This window comes from Gracilinanus agilis, chromosome 2 (genome assembly GCF_016433145.1).
Source record: "Gracilinanus agilis isolate LMUSP501 chromosome 2, AgileGrace, whole genome shotgun sequence".
Lineage (NCBI taxonomy): Eukaryota > Metazoa > Chordata > Mammalia > Didelphimorphia > Didelphidae > Gracilinanus > Gracilinanus agilis.
The window spans coordinates 214702009-214722069 of NC_058131.1; the positions used below are offsets into that span (position 1 = coordinate 214702009).

The window sequence follows — 20061 nt, forward strand, 5'->3', positions numbered from 1 at the left end:
ATCTATTGCGTACTCTTAAGAATGACAACTGTTTGTCACCTGTTTTGTCACATGCTTAGGTTGACAATGATGGATAACAGAATAATGATTCAAGCAGAGAGAAGGAAAAAGAAGCATGCAACCATCTCTATGTTGCTGAGGTAGAGTGGAGGTCATGAGAACTGAGTCTCAAGACTTGGGAAATGTGGGCATTTGAGGATATATATAAACATATTTGAATCTAAGAATCATCAACATACCATGAAAATCATGATTCAAACTTAGGTTTCCTGGCTCCAAGTCCAGTGTTCTAACCACTAATAATTTTTAGAAAGAATTATTTCCTTAGTTGGCACAAAACATTTCTCTCTCCTTCCTTCCCCTGAAATTTCCCCCTACATACACCATAAGAGTTTCTATCAAAGGTATATAAAGGATTTTATCCCAGAATTTAGAGTGAATTTTTTGCCAGGAGATTTCTGAGAAGCAGTCTCCTGGAGGAGGGAGTAGTAGAGGCCTCAGTTTCTTTGTAATTTTTAATCTTAGAAAAGTGACTGAGCAAATAAGAGGCTAGCTAGTCTGTGTCAGAGGCAAGACTTAAACTCATGTCCTCTGCTACCTAAAGGCAGTTAAGAATGGACAGAGCATTGTCAGCAAACAGGCAGATCTGAGTTTAAATCTGGCCCCATATGTATACTAGCTGTGTGACCAAATTAAATATCTGTAAAGCATTTAGAACAGTGTAATAACATGTAATACATGTTATTAAAATGCTAGCTATTTTCTATTATCATTATTATTCAATAACTATGATTGATAGACAAAAACAATGGAATTTTTACTTTGCCATAATAAATGAGGAAAGGAATGGCTTCAGAAAAATTTGGGAAAATGAGTATGAATTGATAGAAGTCAGCAGATCCAGAAGAACAATTTACACAGTAACACTATTACAAAGACAAACAACTTTGGAAGATCTCTGAAAAATGCAATGACCAAACACAATTTTTGAAAATGCTGCTCTTTGTCTGAAAGAAAGGTGATAAACTCAAGATGCACAAAATGACACAAACTGTTGGATATATTCTATGGCAATTGTTGAAATTTGGTTTCCTTTGTTATTTATGTTTGTTATAGAGCTTTTATTTATTTTAATTTTTTCCTTCCTATTTAGCATGGGTGGAAGGAAAGGGGAGGGTATAAAGATAGAGTACCAAAAGAAAAAAAAAAGGTTTCAAATAAGCTTCTTTTAAAAATAGATATACACAGAAGGAACAGAACAAAGGTCAGAAAAAAATCATAGAGAGGCAGGATGTTTCAAAACTATTATGTTGAATTATTTCTATATTTAAAAAGAAATGAAATAATAAGGATCTGCAGTTTTATAGAAAATCCTGTTTTATGTGTGTGTATACATATATACATATTCACATATGTACACAATAAGAAAATGATGTTTTATTTAGTCTAATTTCTGAATAAAAAAATTTAAAAATTCAAATTATTATAAATTGAAGATGTCCATTAGCCAGAAGAGTAAAGAATATTTTTATGGTGTAGAGGAAACTGTGATAAAAATATCCAGTGCTGTAGTGAAAACACTAGATGTTACATTGACCCTAGAGATTTGTTGGACCTTAAAAATAATATGTTTTCTATTTTAAATTAAAATAAGACTAGTGAATGTGATAGGCCTGAACAAGAGACAGGTGGGAGAAGAATTTTCCATTAGACTTTCAGATATGCCACTGGCATCTCCCCTAGGATACCCAGGAGGAGAGGTGCCTAAAATCTCAACTGCTTTAGGTAGTGGGTATTAGTGAGACTATGTACTAGGTGACATGGTTTTACCAAACTATTCTTATTATGACCTAACACTGAATTTGTTAATAGATGGCTTTATTTTTTAAAAACCAGAGTTGAAAATAGTCTTTAATGTATGAAATTTTATTTCCCATATTAAAAAATATTGCAGACTTATTACATTATGGTGAACTTTATAAAAAAAAAAACATTTACCTTATAAAGGACTACTGGATTGCTAAAGCGTGTCACATTGTTTTTCCTATACCTTCTACCTTTCCTTTAGGGGTTTCAGATTACATTACTGGTATAAGGTCACCTCTCTTTATTTATTTTCCAAGAGTGCAATTTGGCTAATTAAGAACTGAGGGCAGATTTTAATATTTCCAGGGAACAGGCTCATATCTTTCTTTTACAAGCTCACTCTGTAATTTTTCTCTAACGTTGCTTAAAAAGGCTAAAGGGGAACTTATACCAATGTTTCTTAAAACTAAGACACCAATCATAAATTAACTGAACCTCACTATGTTTCTCCCATATATCATGAAATAAAATAAGTAACATAAGAAAAAATGTTTCAAAAAAATTTAAGTAATTCAAATTTATTAAAGCACTTTAGCATATTCAAATTACAATGGGCATCAAATCCTTCATGGCACTAATTTAATTGGTTTGAAACTCTCCAAAAGGGAGCCAAGTGCTTAAATATGAATTTCAACAGTCATTACAGAGCACCTAGTCTTGAAATTAGTTTCCTTTTTGTAAAGAACTGACTACCAATGAAAAGGAAGACTACTCATCTTAACAAAGTCCTCCTAAACAGAATAGATATATTGCAAAATTTGGGGAAAGGGAAATTTATAAGATTTTGTGGGACTATGAAAAATCTGAGAGGAAAATGAAGAAGATTATTCTCTAGATAATATACATTAGAACAATGCCAGGAAATCAGTGGCAGGTAAGAAAAATAAAATATTACCTAAAAGGATTCAGAATAGAATGACCGAACTTCATATAGGCATTGCCAATTATGTTATCTTGCTACTGGCATTTATCTTATTTTTACATGCGTATTGTTATTATAAAATTTCTACTTTATTCTTAGACTTAGTTTTCAGATGTGTCTTCAGTGATGGTTTAAAAGTTATAATATGAGACACTGACACATAAGAACTTGGAATTTGGGTTAAAGGTTACAATGTTCACTGCTCAATTCTAACATTTAAGACAGTTGTTAAACTTGCAGTTCAAAGCTTCAGAATTCGATAAAATTATTGGGAAAAATACCACTTATGTGAATCAATTATCATCAATACTAGGGTTCAAAAATATAATTCAGTGTATGTGGTAAAACAAAATCTTGATTTCACTTTTAGATCACAGAATTCCACAAGGTTCACTTTATATTTGACTGCCAACTCTGCTTACTCCAGATGCCACAGAGGGCCAGCTGGCTCTCCTTTTCAAGAAGGTGGTTCCTTTATTATCTCCAGTGACAATAATGATAATAGACTATCATTTCTAGGATTTCTTAAAGACTATTTAAATTATAGGTAGTTTCAATATATGAGTGTATTTCTAATAAAACCAGAGATCCTTGAAATACTGATGTAATGGACAAAATCAGTGCCAAATCCCTCTAAACTAAGTAAGCTCTTTCAGTAAATGCCACTTCTATATTTGAAAATGTTTTCTATGGTAGGAAATTCACTTAGAAATATCTCCAGTAATTTGATTCAGTGTTTCTAAAAGCCAGATTATCTTTTCCTTAAAAACCAACCCACTCCCCAAATTCCTTTTCTTATTGGAGTATTTCTCTCAGTTGCAAATTCTGTGAATTTGTGAATTATATGTAACTACTCTTTTCTTTTTTTTCCACAATCTATATGATAATAATTTCTATTCATTATTCTTTTTCAATTCTTCTCAGTCTTTATCTTCCTAATCAAATTGTTAATTGCGTCCCATTTTACTTCTTAACTTATTTGAAGAGCATTCTAACAGGTTTTCATTCTTCTGATGTTTCTTGTCTTTGATCTATTCTGAACATTTACAATATAATAATCTTCCTAAAATACCATTTTGTATACATGTTATCCCTCATGCTCAAAAATCTTCAGTAGCTCCTCCTTGGTCACAGTAGAATAAGTAAACTCCTGATATTCAAGTCCCTCAACAATTTGTCCCCTTGCCAAACTGCTCACAAATTACCAACATGGCTTCATCAAGTATAAGTTATAGATTAACCTCATTTCATTTTGTTGGCAAGACTACTTGACTAGTAGATCAGATGCATACTGTAGATATACTTTACCTTGATTTTAATACACAGGTAACTTCCTTCATCAAAGAAGGCATCATTTGACAAAAATGATATATGTACATATAAAATTATGTTTTGCAATTATTTCTATTTATCACTTTTTTTCCTCTGGAGGTGGCCATACATAAGTCATTCTTCAAATACTATGTTGCTCTATATAATGCTTTCTTGGTTCTGCTCATTTCACTCTTCATAATTTCACATAGGCTTTTCCACATTTTTTAAAAAAATTAGCCTGCTTGTCACACTTCTTACAGTACTGTAGTATTACAACATAATCATATGGTACAACTTGTTTAGCCATTTCACAATTGATGGGTACATCTTCAATTTCCAGTTCTTTGTTACCACAAAGAGCTTCTACAAATATTTTAGAATGAATAGGTTCTTTTCCTTTTTTCCTCATCACCTTGAGAAATAGGCCTAATAGTGGTATTGCTGAGTCAATTAACATTTGACAAAGACTCTTCTGATAGACTTGTAATAGAGAAATGTGGGCTACTGAACAGTACAGTTAAGTAAATTTGGAATGGCTAAAAAGCTTGACCCTGGAGTATTAATTAATGGTTTGATGTCACTGTGCAAAGAGTTCTCCCAAGGACATGTGGTTAGTCTTTTTCTATTTAGTATTTTTATCAATATTTGGCTAAAGGAATAGACAACATGCTTATTAAATTTGTAGATGACATAAAGCAGTTAATCAATATGCTAATATGCCAAAAACAATATTAAAAAATATATGAAATGACTATAGGCCAGAATCAAGTTAAGGTAAAATCCAATAAGAAAAATGTAAACTCTTACAAAGATATTTTTAAAAAAATCTTTCCAGATACAAGAAAGGGAACCTATGGAGTAATTGGCAATTCAGTTAAAAAACCTGAGGATCTCTGTGTTTTACAGGGTCAATATCAATCAATGGTGTGATAAGGCAACCAAGAAAGCTAATGTAATCTAAGACTGTATTAAGGGAGATGTGGAATCCTAGTCTAAGACGAGGGAGATGGTAGTCCTATTATATTCTGTCTTGGTCAAATTGTATCTAAAGAACTATGTTCAGTTATGGATACCAGATTTTTAGGAAAGGCCACTGATAAGAATGAAAATGTCTTGATAACAGGAACCAGAATGGGCATATGAGGTTTGGTTGAAGGAATTTGGTTTTTTTAGCCAAGAAAGGAGTTTTCTTAGAGAAAACAAAAGAAAAAGAGTCTAAAGGACTGCCATGTAGAAGAGAGATTAAACCTGTTTTGCTTAATCCCAGAAAGATGATTAATGGATAAAATTTGCAAATTTAGGCTTGATGTAAAGAAAATATTCCTAACAATTGGAACTATCCTAAATTGGAATGAAGTACCTCAAAAGGTAGTGGTTTCCTCCTCTATGTGGGGAAAGGGGGTCTTCAAGAAAAGGCTGGATAACCATTATATAGTGTAAAGTACTAGGGATTTCTCTTTAGGTATTGATTGGACTGGCTGTCCTCTGAGGTTGCTTTCAATTCTTTGACTCTGCAAAAGATATGAAAGATTTCTTGTTAGAAGAAGAAACTCTGAAAGAAGAGATTTCCTTTATTATGGGTTTTTTAAAAAATCAAACAAATATAACAAAATATTATGTTTTCTTGACTTTCTATTTCTTATATAATTGTAAAGATATGGTCTACTGCAAAGAATTATTTGTGAAAGCCTGCTTGTTTTTTGCCTTTTATTTTCATTGAGAATACCCTCAACAATAGGGAAATTGTTCTTAAATGTTTTATAAAGATGAGAAAGTAGACATATAGGACAAGTTACTAGAATTTGCTTGATTGCCTTTTTATTTTTTTCCTACAGTAGGATTCTAAAATTTTTAGAATTTATTCCAAGAATTTCTGGGATTGTTGCCTTGTTTCAATGATTCATGGAAAAAAAATGATTGGTAACATGAACCACTTGGAGTTTGGTTTATCTGGATGTTTCCAACATATCTGAATTGATATTGGGAGATTAGCTGCTTTTTTAATGTGTTAATAATAACTATTTTTCTATTCTTTTGTATCTTGACTCTCGTGTATTTTGTAAATTAATCTCTCAATGGTTTCAAGGGTATATCATCTCAATCATATTGTTATAATACAAAAATAATTGAAAATACCTAAAATTTTCAACAAATAAATCTTATACTAATTTAGAAAAGGTAACTCTAGCATTTCTATAGTGTAGGAAATTTATTAAAATACTGAAACTATATCTAAATAAATTGTTGGTGTCAGTTTAAAGAAAATAGCTAACATCTATAGAACTCTCTAAGATGAACAAAGGGCTTTACAAATATCATCTCATTTGAACCTTGGGGAATAGGTATTATTATTATTATGCTCATTTTACAGATGAGGAAACTTGGGTAGACTGAAGTAAGTGATTTGCCCAGGGTCACAGAGCAAGGGAGTATCAAATTACCTAACTCTTGGTCCATCATTCTATCTACTATGACACCTAGCAGCCTAAGAAAAAAAGGAAAATATCTGGAAGGAGTTTTTCACAATAGATGAGATAATATATCAGGACACTTGACAAGTTCTCTCAGATCATTTCAATACTAAATGAATTGGTTCAAATAATTACCTAAGAACTACAGAAATTAAGAGTATAGGCATTTCTATGAACATATTTTTTAAAAGGGGTGACTGAAAAAAGTAAGTAACTTGAACTACAAGGATCAGATCATGACAGATCATGACAGAAAAGGATCAAGATAAATGTCCTTATAAATAGACTAGTAAGGAACAAAAAAAGATTCCATCATTTAGACATAGAGTAAGATATCTTATAATGCACTTAAATTGATAAATTCAATCCATGGGATATTGTGATTTCCAGATATTATGCTTTAATATAATGAATTCAAATAAATACAAATTTTAGTAAATTAACAGGATTTGTAATCACTTTTATGTTATCAGTTAGCAACTTGTCTTGTGAGTATCAAACTCACTTTAGGGTTCAACTCTAAATATATAGCAGCACAGACTATAGAGCTGGATGGAGCACAAGAACAGGATTGCATTAAGTCATTGCATGCATCTGGGAGGGTATATAAAACTGTCTATGAATCAAAGCCATCATATGATAGAACAACAGCCTTCTATAGGTAATGATTTACTCAAATTACCATTTTGACATTAAGGCAGTATCTCTACCCCATGAAGAATTAATGTATTCTGAAATTTAATTTCATATTCTTAAATATATAATCATATGTTCAGCCTCAACAATGGAAAATTTATAAATATTTCTGTAACAAACTTTTCATTCCATCATTAACAATTAGAGACATCAAATTTGGAACTCTAAGAGAGTTCTGGATGTGCCAAGTAAGGAAGCATAAATAGTGCAATGTAAAAAGCTAAAAAGAATACAGTACCAAATCTATGCAGAGGTGATCTGTGCTGGCATAAACATAATTTTGAAGGCATTTGAATCAATTTTCAATACAGAGGCTGTCCCAAAAATCTTAGTGTAATATTTGATAGCAAAGATGATTACAAATGATTTGAATTGACAATTTTGAAAAGAATTATAAACTTTATCCCATTCAAAAATGACAATCAAGAAAGCATCAATAAAACAGGTCAATATTAATTAATCAATGATTGTTGAACTATATTATCTTTATCTTTCCAAAATTTTTTGAGAGTAATTTTCTCATGCATCAGAAGTTACCTCAATGAAGTTTTGAAAAGGAACTTACGTGGCTTAACAAGTACAAATTTATAAGTCACACAACTGCCTGAAAAGTATATAAGTTAACAAAAACCCATTATATTTGCTGTTTAATGACTAAAAAAGTATGTTAATTCAGAAGAGCAAAATGAAGCCTTAAAAAATTTCCTCCCAAAAGATTCTACCATATAAAAATTATTAAACATTTAACAGAAATTATTTTGTTCAATGACTATACAATTGCCACAATTAAGTAAGGTATTAAACATGGAAGTTACCACACAAAAGGGCAGCTAGTGGTGCAGTGGATAAGAGTGTTGGACCTGGAGTCTGGAAGATTCATTTCCCTGAGTTCAAATCTGGTCTCAGATACTTACAGTGTGTCTCTGGGAAAGTCACTTCACTTTGCCTCAGGTTTTCCCATTAGTGAAATGAGCTGGAGAAGGAAATAGCAAACAACTCTAGTATCTTTGCCAAGAAAATCCCAAATGGGGTCATGAAGAGACAGACAGAACTGAAATGAATGAATAACAACAAACTGCACAAAGATGTTTGTCACCATCAAGAAAGCTATCCAGTGCAGAGACGTTTTAAGGTACATATATATATGCAGATGACAAAACATTGTCCATCAAGCTTCAATTTCCTAAATGAGATCCATGACCACTTAAATAAGTTAGACTTATCAATAAAGGTAAAATTAAATAGATAAAGAATGCCTATTGTCTAGACTACATTCTATTGGATAGCCAAGCTGGATTGCTAGTTCATCATCTTAAATATTAAAAACAAATGAACCAGAATTAGACAGAAGGAGAGAAGCAGACTAGGTTGTCTTTAGGAAAGCCTAAACTGTTTTTTAATAATGCTAAGCTTCTTTGTGAAACAAAGTTTATTCTTCTGGAGATACTATATAACTACCAGAGATTAAACTTCATAGGCTCCAGAATATAAAAAGTGCGATTCACCCAATTTATCACTGCTATGTGTGAGACACTATGGTATGCACTAGGGATACAAAGACACAAATGAAACATTATCAAGAAGATTAGATTTTTTTTTAAATTTTTTTTTTATTTTAAACCCTTAACTTCTGTGCATTGACTTATAGGTGGAAGATTGGCAAGGGTAGGCAATGGGGGTCAAGTGACCTGCCCAGGGTCACATAGCTGGGAAGTGTCTGAGGCCGGATTTGAACCTAGGACCTCCCGTCTCCAGGCCTGGCTCTCAATCCATTGAGCTACCCAGCTGCCCCCAAGATTAGATTTTATATGGGGAGACAGTATGTAGAGACATGTTTATATACATCATATATGCAAAATATGCAAAAATAATTTGAGAGAAGAGTCACTAGAAGCTGAGGGAGTTGAGAAAGGCCTCATCTGGAAGGTGGTTTTTGAGCTGAACTTTGAAAGAAATTATGGATTCTAAGTAGAGGTAAGAAAGAAGTGAATTCTAAGTATAGGGGATAACATATTCAAAGGCACAGAAACAGGAAATATCGTATGTGAGAAACAGCAAATTTCCTTCTGGCCAGTTTGACTGGATCAAAGAACATATGGAAGGAAATAATATATAAAAATATTTTGAAGCCAAATTCCAAAGGGCTTTATGCTTTTTTTTTAAAGATGACTTTGTATTTAATTCCAGGAGTAATTGGGAGCCACTGGAGTTTGCTGAGCAGGTAAGTACTGTGGTTAGATCTATATTTGAATAATACTACTTTAGTAGCTTAAACCAAGGGCAATGGAAAAGTGCCTAGTAAGAGGAGAAGAGGCTAAAGCATAAAGCTGGTGAATGAGTATAGAAAAAGCAATGTAAAGGATGTAATAACTAGAAAGAAGGAGACACAGTTAGAGTTTATATAAAGTGTTATATTTGGACTCAGGAAGATCTGAATTCAAATTCTGCCTGAAACTCTTCTGACCCATGTGACCCTGGACAAACCACTTTGCCTTTTCCACTCTGTTTAATAAAAACACCTACCTTACAGGACTGATCTATTGTTCCCCAGAACAATATTAATACCAGACCTCTAGATGTCAGCTAAGTTTGCTTCCTTATTAAATTCCATGTCCTTTGAAATTTCTCCTCTTCCAAATCTGTACTTCTGTTTAGGAACATCCAACTCAGCAAGATTTCAACTTATTAGGTTAAGGCTGTTAAAATGTTGATCCAAATGAAAATTTACTAAAGCATTTTAAATGTACTTTACCCAGGGGATGAAACCACTTTAAAATACTAGTAAGTTATTTGAGGACACAGACCTAATAAGGAGAATGCTGACCACAAATACACAAATATACCCAGCTTGTTAGCAATTTGGAAGTTTGCTTTGATAACACAGATCAAAACCAACCTAAGCTTGACCATCCCATACAATTCTTTCATACATTCTCCCATATTTCACCAAGGGAAATCACATGCTAAAGGCCTCTGTTGCTTTTTTTTTCTGATATCACAAGGGTATCAATGGAGCAATTCAATTCTCCGTCACTCTACCTACCTTTCCCTGATCAGTCCATATATTTTTTCCTAGAAATTTCATATTGGTTCTATGCTGCAGTCTACCTGTATTATTTTACTGAATGATATTCATTTTTCACTTTGTAAAGCCTGCTCTATTCCATATCTTGCTGCAATGAGCTGGTATTAAGAAGATAGGCCTTTACAAATCATGAAAATTTTGAGAATGTTTGATAGTACAAGGTGCCAGGAGAGACCAGATGGATAGGATGAGACTAAGAGCACAAACTGAAGGTTCCTTTGGAATAGGTGAGGACCATTTCAATCGCTGAGACTAAAAGGAAATTAGAGAGGATAGGTTAGAACTGAGTTCCTTACTGTAAAGATGACGTTCCTAACTAACAGACCCTTTTCGTCTTTCTTCTTAAAAGTAGGCTAAAGCTAACACCTTCCCATTTCACCATTCCAGTCCCTTTCAAATTAGTCTAATAGGGTAGTGCAGTAAAGTAGAAAGGGAAATGATTGAGATCCAATAGACCTGAGTAGGATAATGACAAATTAGGAGGCTTTGGGCAAACGTTGGTTGGGCCTTATTTTAAAATGAAGAGTTAGGACTACATAGTCCCACCCGCTCTGGTCCACTTCAATTATAAAAGTTTATTATAAGGAACAGAATAAAATAATATTAGGAGTTTAAAGAGATCTCAGAGATCATATATACTACACAGAGGAGGAAATATAAGATGAATCAGTTTTCAGTTATAGCATCAATCAGAATTTGAGACATTTCATGAACAGCACCAGATTCTCTAGGCTTCCGCTGTTCCAAAAAAAGGATAATTTCTGTATACATAATGAGCTGCCCAGTGGTAAAAATTAGTCCTTTTTACTGTCATCTATATTTTTGGTGAAATCAGTCCTATCTCCTCCAATTAGAAATTTAATTTTCTGACCTTTTTGTTCCTTTGCAATTCTCTCAGTTTTACCCCTAAATAAAAGACTCCATATTTTGGAAATGCTCCACAAATGTTACTGACCCATCACCTGAATCCTTGGATTTTCTCTCTGAGTCATTAGCAGATAAAGTGTAAGTGTTTTTCTTTTAATGTTAGACAGATAATATACAAGGCATAATAAAATCCTATCTAAGTCACATTACCAGGCATAAATGACCAAAGATTTCACTTTTATAAAAAACAAAAAGCATTCCATTTTAACAAGAAAAAGTTCTTTTCATGAGGACCCAATTTTTATTATTTTAAATATATCATGCAAAGGCCCAAAAGATCATTCTATAAGTATTTTCTATAAGAGATCCAATGAGCACAATGTTCAATGAAATAGCTCCCAAATTCCAAAAAAATCTATGGTCCAAATAAATATCTTGCAGCTGTACTAACCTGTACAGATCATAAAGTTTAAGGCCTATTTTTTTTAAAACCCTTACCTTTTGTCTTACAATTTATACCAAGTATTGGCTCCAAGGTAAAAGAATGCTAAGGGCAATAGTCATATATCTAGGAAGTGTCTAAGATCAAATTTGAATTCAGGACCTCTAGTTTCTGGGCCTAGCTCTCTATCCACTGAAGTACCTAGCTGCTTCTTGAGGATTATTTTTAACAGATCTAATATCTCATTAGCAAGTCATTTTAGGTAACTTAAAGACTCAAAATCTGGAAAAATATATTTCCTATTTACGAAAGTCCTAAAATTCTTGATCTCCAGAATAGAAGCTCTTCCAACAACAACAAAAACAACAATAAGAATATTTTGAAAAGAGAACTGATTCAATTCAATAATTTTTTAAAGTATTATGATTAGGTACAGAGAGCACATTTTAAAATATAATCCCTACTGTAAAGAAGTTCACAATTTAAATAGAAAAAGGATCAAATGTACATACAAATTACTGTGATCTACAAAAGGCTAAGTGATCTTATAATATGAAAGATATGAAGGAAAGTACTAGATAAAGTCCAAGTACTATAAAAATTTTTGAGGGTAAGGTAATTTCCAGCAGGCTTCATGGAAGAAGTGGTGCTTGAATTGGGTCTTGATATATTGAAGGGATTTCAACACAAAGACGAGTTTTTTTGTTTTTGCCTTTTTAAAAAAAAGTCGGGGTCAGTTAAAGGCCCTTACAATTTCCCAATCTATCCATTCCATTCTCCTCCTATTCAACTCTAGAACCAGCTTGCATTACAATAACAAACAAACAAACAAATAAATAAATAATAGTTATTTGGGAGATGGTAAAGGCATGATCCACTGTTGTTTATCACTTGTGAAAACCTGCTTATTTTCAATGAAACTTCAATGAGGTTGTAGTCTTCAATTCATGTTTATCTATAAATATTTTTGTTTAGAAAATATACAAATGGGTCCTTACTGCAGCTCTTTCGGGTAACTTTTTTTTTTAGGTATTAACAACCTAGGACAGAAATTGTGTGCTATAATTTAATTTGCAGAACTTTTCCCACAAGATTCCCCCCCCCCAGAATATTAAATACATAGAAAAGGAGGTCATTTTAATATTAATAGGACTAGATAATATTTCATTGAGGATTGAGCTTTAGGACAGAAAAATGCAAAACAAATAGAAAGAAAAGCCAAATGGAAAGATCTTCAAGCCAGATGTTATAATAATGATAGGTCAGAAGAGTAGGGTTCAGGCTATGATTTTGATACTGATTAGTTAAGTAGCTTTCCTTGAGCCAGACCCTGAGGCACATGATCTCTAGGGGCTTTAGTCTCTTCATCTGTAATGTAAATGAAGGGATTGGTTTGGATGATCTATAAAGCATATGCTAGTTTTGAAACTCCATGATAGTATAATTACACATAGGTCAAATCAGCTGATCAAATTAATTATTCTGTTAAATAACTGATTTAATTCATATCAAAGAAAATATAAATTAATCCTAGATGGTTTTAGTCCACATTTTTACTGATTTGATTGATTATGCAATATTTTTTCAACTGGAAAAGTGTTATCTATTGACAATAAAACTTGTCTGTGATCTGAAGCCACATGATATGTTGGAAAAAAGTGCTGAATCTTGGCTTTAATACTTATTAGCTGTGACCTATTTCCTCTTTTATAAAGTTAAGGAGAATTAACTTCAATTACCTACCTCACAGGGTTGAAGAAAGAGATCATGTGCTTTGTAAAACTTGAAAGCACTACAGATATGAGTCCATTTGTTATGTTAAAAGCTTATACCAGTCTCACCAGATTTTCCAGAGGATATTTCTCCATCAGTAAAATCACAATTTCATCATGCTCAGTTGTCATGTTTTCCTTTTAACCAAGAGATAACAAATGCCAGCTTATTGGGCTTTTTTTTTTTTTGGAGGGAAGTAGCAGGGCATGTAGAGTAGGTATATTCAGCATACCTTTTTTTCTGGCACTGAGGGGAAAATTAATTTTACATAATTATCCTTCCTATCCCCCACTCCTCAACAAGTGCTAAAATTTAATTTAGCCAACCTTGATAAGAATCTTTCTAAAACCATTTGAAAGGGCACACTGAATCTAATTCAAGCTTCTTATTTTTATTTTTTAGAGTTTAACATTTTAATCATCAATTATTGAATCAATAATATTCTTAGAAGCTATTTATATGCTTTCCAGAGTTATGCTGCTACACTAAATGGCTCCAGACTACTATATTTTGATCCTCCCCTAAAAATCAGAGAAGGTGAGAAGTAACAATGATTTGTTCTTAGTATCCATTACTCTCACCTCATTTTTGCTTCTAAACTGTGTGTGTATGAAAAATCAAATAGCCAAGATCCCTAGAATTGTACAGACAAAAAACATTAAACGGGATTCTGATGAGAGCATTTCCTATGGAGTAACATACATAAGCTTTGAAGTGGGTCCCAAGGAATATTTTTTTGGTGTGTGTAGGGGAGTTTGAGGAAAGGATGTCGAAAAGAAGACATCCCAAACACAGGGAACATCATGAGGAGGAACATAATAGTTAGATAGCCTAGGAAGTGAACTGGAACAAGCCAGTAATTCTATTTGGCTGGAGTGTAAGGTATGTGGAATGGAGTCCATTTGAAACAAAGTTGGAGAGATCTGATAACTGCAGAATATGCAAGGATGATCTTGAATGCCATCACAAAGGAATTTTATTTGGTAGGGAACAAGAAGCCTATGAAGGATTCTGAGCAAAACTATACCATGGTTATGTGAATAAAAAAGATTAAAAACAATGTGAAGGATAAATTAAAGGGGTACAGAAAATGAAATGAAAAGATTGGTGACTGAGCTTTTCACAGGAAAATTTCAGGGAACAGTGAGCTGATCAGTGTGACTGGCACACAGGTTTGCTTTGGGAAATAAGACTAGAAATGTAGTTTGGGGACAGCTGTTGAAGATCCCAAGTGTCAAACTGAGGAATTTGTGTTGAAGGAAGGGGAGAACACTGAAAAGTGAGTAAAAGGTTTTGAACAAGGGAGAAATTACAATTTCAGAGAATTTAGTGGCACTGGAATTTCTTATAATTTGGAAACTTAAGCAAAACACTTCATGGAATTTAAATAATATGATGGTAAAACCTCCATTAATTGAAATCCAAAGAGCCTGAATCCTCAATTAACTTGCTTTCTCTCCCCCCCATTCTTTTTTCTTTTTTTTTTTTTTTAACAAAAAAGGAAAATTTTAGGAAGATGAGCTTTTATCACATATACTTAACTTATTAAGTATATGTGATATAAGAAAACTTTCAGATTATATTCTAAGATCAGTACAGATTCAGCCAATATGCTACATGCACTTTATCTATAACCTTAGACACAATGAGAACTGAAGTACAGATTTCTGATTTCAGTGGAAAACATTATACGTAATTCCAGCGAAATATTCATCTTTGTTGGAAGGGACTAGAGGAACCAAGTGGGATTACTGGCACAGGTTCAGAACAACTACTTAAGTAATGCAAGACTTTTTCTGCTACAGCACAGCTTTGAATGGAAGGTAGGCTAAGGATTTTAAATACCTGCCTTTAATTTTAGTTCTCAACTGAGTATAAAAGAACAAGCAGTCACTAGCAGAATTAGAAAGCATAGCTTTTAGGTAGACTAGTAATTGAAAGTATTGAAGACAAGTTAGACAACTATTATCAGTATCAACATAAAAATCACCACTCTTTTTTTGTCACTTTGTAACTAATATCTATTCCATAACTATAAGATACTCCTTACAATTTTGTAGGACTCAAAATATGGAGGCAATTAATAAAGAGAAACATTTTCAACACAATGCCAAGATACCTTGGGAATGCATGTTTGTTACTTAATTGAAAACAAATGAAGAAACAAAAAAACCCCTAATGGTCAACTTTATCTTATCAAGAATAACAATATAAACAGCCTATTTGGGTTTTAGATATTGTGAAGATGGGATTAACTCTCCCCTGCCTATTTATAGAATTTATCACCAAAAGTGTATACACCCCAATTTATCCTTAAGTGGGAGAGGTTCCTCACCTAAAGGTTTTCTTGAATTAGCTGCTATACTACTGTTTTTTATAAAGCTGTTTTCTTAGTGAAAAATTAATGTATATTAGTTGATTCATGTGTTTTTTAACACCCTCTTCAGGGGGGGATCGTATAATTGTCATAAAATTCTAGTTTTATAAAAGTTAAGAAACTAGCTACCTCCCAGAATCCAGGAATTTGAATTGTTTGAAGAAGGCACTATGGAGATGTCTGAAGAAACCTCTACAGCATCAGAAGACCCAGAATGAACCATGGAATATAACTGATTGAAATGTGGTAGGTTGTAACACATTTATTTTGTATGTATACTCTTATGCCAAAGGGGATTGCCCCCAATTGGCTTTTTGTCAAAGAGCCTAGCAATTGCTGGTTTTGTTTGCTTCCCCTTTTATCCCCAAATTATTGTAATTTATAAATTGGTTATGTTTACATGATCCACTGGGGAGACTAGTCTCCCAAAGGACCCCAGGGGGGGGGGATTGTGTAATTTGAATCTGTTACCCTAAAAACTACAATCCCAGCAAAACTACTATTCCGAGCACCCTACTCAGTTCCTGTCATTACATTACATGCTGACATAGACAGGATATAAATTGGGTGGAGTTCTATGCCTAGCTTTTTTCCCCTTCCTGCCTGGCTTTGGTGGAATGGGGATTTTTGAGCAGGAAGAAAAACTTAGTCATGTGGTTCTATTTTGTCAGATAATAAACTTTATAAAAATAATACTTTAAGTATTGGACATTAATTTAATTAAATCTTACAATATATAGTCATTTTTATTTGATTGCCTCAACTATTCTGTGATTGTAAGCAGAGGATTTTATTGCAGAAACTGGGGCTCAGAAAATCAAGTGACCTGTTAAGTTTATTTAGTAAACAAGTGGCTGAGCAGATACAACTCTGAACAATTCTGATTCCAGCATCCAGTCCTGTTTCCATTTATTACACTGACTCTCAAAGGTGATATGTATGATCTATATATCAAACGCACACTGTCTAGAGTTTTACCCTAAAAGGTGCAGCCAACCAGTTCCTCCATAACTAGCACTAATAAAGGGGAGAAAAATTGCTCCAGTGAGCTCAGGTTGTTTTTGTTTTCAATGTCATCTTTTCCCAGAAAGTAAAAACAGTTACTCAAGCTAACAAGTATTTATTTAACTGTCACTATTGCTCCTGGATGAAGAAAATTCCCTCTACCAATGTAGGTTGGCACCCTGGAACTTCTCTCTGGAATTTCTAGTTTTCAAGTTACCTAGCATGCTGAGAGATTAAATGATGTGCTCAGGTTCACATGGCCAGTGTTATGTCAGTTTGGACTTGAACTCTGAGACGCCCTTGATAGGAAACCAACTTTCTCTCCATTATACTAGGCTGGCTCTAGTCCAAAGAATCAAAATCAATATTGTACAGTATATTGCAAGGGTCCTTAAAAATTATCTTGTCTAATATTCTCATTTACAATTGAGAAAAATAAGGCCCTAAAAAGATTTGTTACTGGCCTAATGTCACACGACCTGCTTGCAATATATCTAGGTATTCATTTTTGAAAGTTCCTTTCCACTACACTACAGTGACCTCCAACATTCAGGAAACGTCAGGGATCTTAAGAACAACTTATCATATTGGACCTACAGAGAACTGGCCCTGGGGTCAGGAGGTTCCAATTAAAATCCTGACTCTGCCACATACTGGCTGTGGAAGTCTTGGAAAATTTCTTAGCATCTCAGTGTTCTAGGCGGCTCTGAGCTTTAGGGAAGTTGCTGAACTGCACTGTTAGGAATTTCCCCTGAAATAATTCTTTATCCTAATAAAATCCTAAATTTAGTCCCTATCTTCCAGGGCTCTGAGAGATCACATATCCAGACCTTTGCTGAGATTGTCTTCTACTCCTGAAACATATTCCCTCCTCAATGTTTTTTCCCTCAGTTCCTTCTCCACCCAATTTAACCCCTTTGCTGCTCCAGATCCTTAACCCCCAAGCCACAAGTGTTAGTACTTCCTCAATATCCTTGTATGTGTATATAGTTTCTTCCCAAAAGATGAACTCCTTATAAGCAATGATTGTTTTTTGTGTTTCAATTTATAGCACCATGTCACAGAAGGCGCTTAATAAGTGCTTGTTGACATTCCACCTTTATTGGTGGCTGGGATGGTTCAAAAATGCAGGTCATGGTTCTTTACATTATATACATCATAAATACCGTTGATGGCAAAAGAGTAACTGAAAAGCCCAAGTTTCCCTAGGTTTCAATTTTCTCATCTGTATTTTAAAGAACCAGATGATCTAGTTGGGTCACATTCAGTACTATCTTCTATGAAACAACAGTGTATGTTTTTTTTTTTTTTAAATTAAACATTTAAAGCACTGTACATCAGAGTATGTCCGGGACAATGTCATTTTCGTTTTAGTACTTCCCAGCGCTTAGCATAATGCTTTAAACAGTAGGTGCTTAAAAAACGCTTGTTTATTGATTCTCATCCATGGAGGAGAGGTGATGGGGCAGTGTGCTTCTTGTCTTGGAACTAGACAGAAAAAGAGTAAAGAGGGAACAAAGGCAAAGGGCCCAGACTATGGGTCTGGGAGCTGCCAGGGCGCCTAACTTGACCTTGACGCCCCGGGGCAGTGACAGGCGGGGCTAGCGTCCTTCCTTACCCGGACGTGAGGCCCTTCGGCTATCTTCAGGGCTTGTGCCTCGAGCAGATCTGCGCGCAGCTGGACCAGGAAGCGCACTCCGCCCTCCAGCTTGCTGATGTGCTGGAAGAGACCGCGGTAGCGCGGTACAAGCGCATAGCGAAGCCGGTCCTCCGCATGGAGGAGGGCGCCAGGCTCTCGCGGGGTAGGCGCAGGCAGCGAGGAGACACCTGGCCCCGGCCCGAATGGGGCTCCCGAGGCCGCGCCCCCCACCGCCGCCCCTAGGCGCAGAACGCCCGCGCTCTGCTCCGCCACCTGTCCGTGGTCTACGCCGAAGCCCCGAGCCAGGCGGCTCAGCAGCTCGGCCCGCTGGCTCGCGCCCTCCAGGCCACCGTAGAAACGCATAAAGTCAGCGCACTGAGCCTCGGCTGGGGCGGGTGTCTTTTCTCGGAGTTCATAGGCCGGGGCCTGAGGCACAGTGCGGCCCAGAAGTTCATCCATTGCCCTCTCCAGGGTAGCCCCGGGGCCCCCAAGCCGTCGTGGCCTGGGCCGAGTGGGAAGCCGGGGTCGGAGCCGCAGGAGCCTCTGCGCTGACAGTCCGGGCCCCAAGCCTCTCATGGCGCCAAGCGCCCGGGGACAGCTGTTAGGGATCCGGGCCACAGCCACTACCCTGTGCTTCCGGAATCCTCGTGCGGCGCTGGGCTCTCCCATTGGGCAAACTTGGGGGGCGGGTACGGTAGCGGCCAATCAGGGGGATAGGCACGTGGCCGGTTGCCCAGTGTGGCCAAAGGTCAGACCTGGGGGAATCTCCCCCTGGACCACTCTGTCCGGGGACTGGAAAAGAACCAGGTTGGGAAGTGGGAATGTGCGGAGAGGTGGAAGCTACCACCTTAAGAGAGACCGACTAGAAAGAGGAAGGTGTGGCACTTGGATTCCCTAAACCCACCCGGAAGGCTCACTGCGAGTGGTGGGGCTGAGTAGTGAAGAGAGTTGGGGGTGCAATTTGGGTCCTTTCCTGAAGCCCTAAAGCCCAAGCCTCACTTGGGCATTGTTGGACCTCCAACGCTTCCGGGGCCCAGCCTTCCTTTATGTTTAACTCTGCCTTGTTTTTGTGCTCCTGATCCCTGCCCCACCTCTATCATTCCGCACCCACTAAGACATCCCAATGTCTTAGGAGCCACAGGCTCTGAGGAAAGAAAAAAGGGAATACGTATTAAGTGCCTACTGCATGCCAGGCTAAGAATTTTATAGATATCTGATTTTATCTTCACTATCCTGGGAGGTAATACTAATGTTAACTCCATTTTACAGTTGAGGAAATTGAACTAGAAAGAGGTTAGGCTACTTGCCCAGACTCAGGGCAGCTAATTACTTGTCTGAGTATCTCAGGATCTCTTAGACTTTCCGACTCCATTCTCAACATTTAATGTGGGCAATCATTTAAACCTAACTGTTTGCAGCTGAAGAAGAGCCTCAGTTGGAGATTTTTGGCTAACTTTTTAATCATTAGATCTCTTTTTCTCTCCACCTCGTCTACTAGGGAAGAATGGAGGGGGAGATGTAATAGCATTCAATTACGAATTATTTTTAAGAGCCTCCCATTTGCAGGGTACTGTGCTAGGTGCTGGGTCTACAAAGACAAAAAT

General features: G+C 35.6%; 1 protein-coding gene across 2 annotated transcripts in view; it reads right to left on the reverse strand.

Annotated features, from left to right (window-relative positions):
* The window catches only part of MLYCD (malonyl-CoA decarboxylase), a 33129-nt gene extending 14082 nt beyond the window's left edge, over window positions 1–19047 (reverse strand). Inside the window, exons 1-2 of one of the 2 annotated variants that reach the window (XM_044663643.1) lie at window positions 18682–19047; window positions 18437–18612 (exon numbers count right to left, since the gene is read on the reverse strand). In XM_044663643.1, the coding sequence (XP_044519578.1) occupies window positions 18437–18612; window positions 18682–19033 (528 nt within the window). In that variant the 5' untranslated portion in view covers window positions 19034–19047. Of the gene's footprint in view, window positions 1–18436 lie in introns of both variants that reach the window. The other variant, XM_044663642.1, reaches the window with a different exon arrangement.
* Window positions 19048–20061: the final 1014 nt, after the last annotated feature.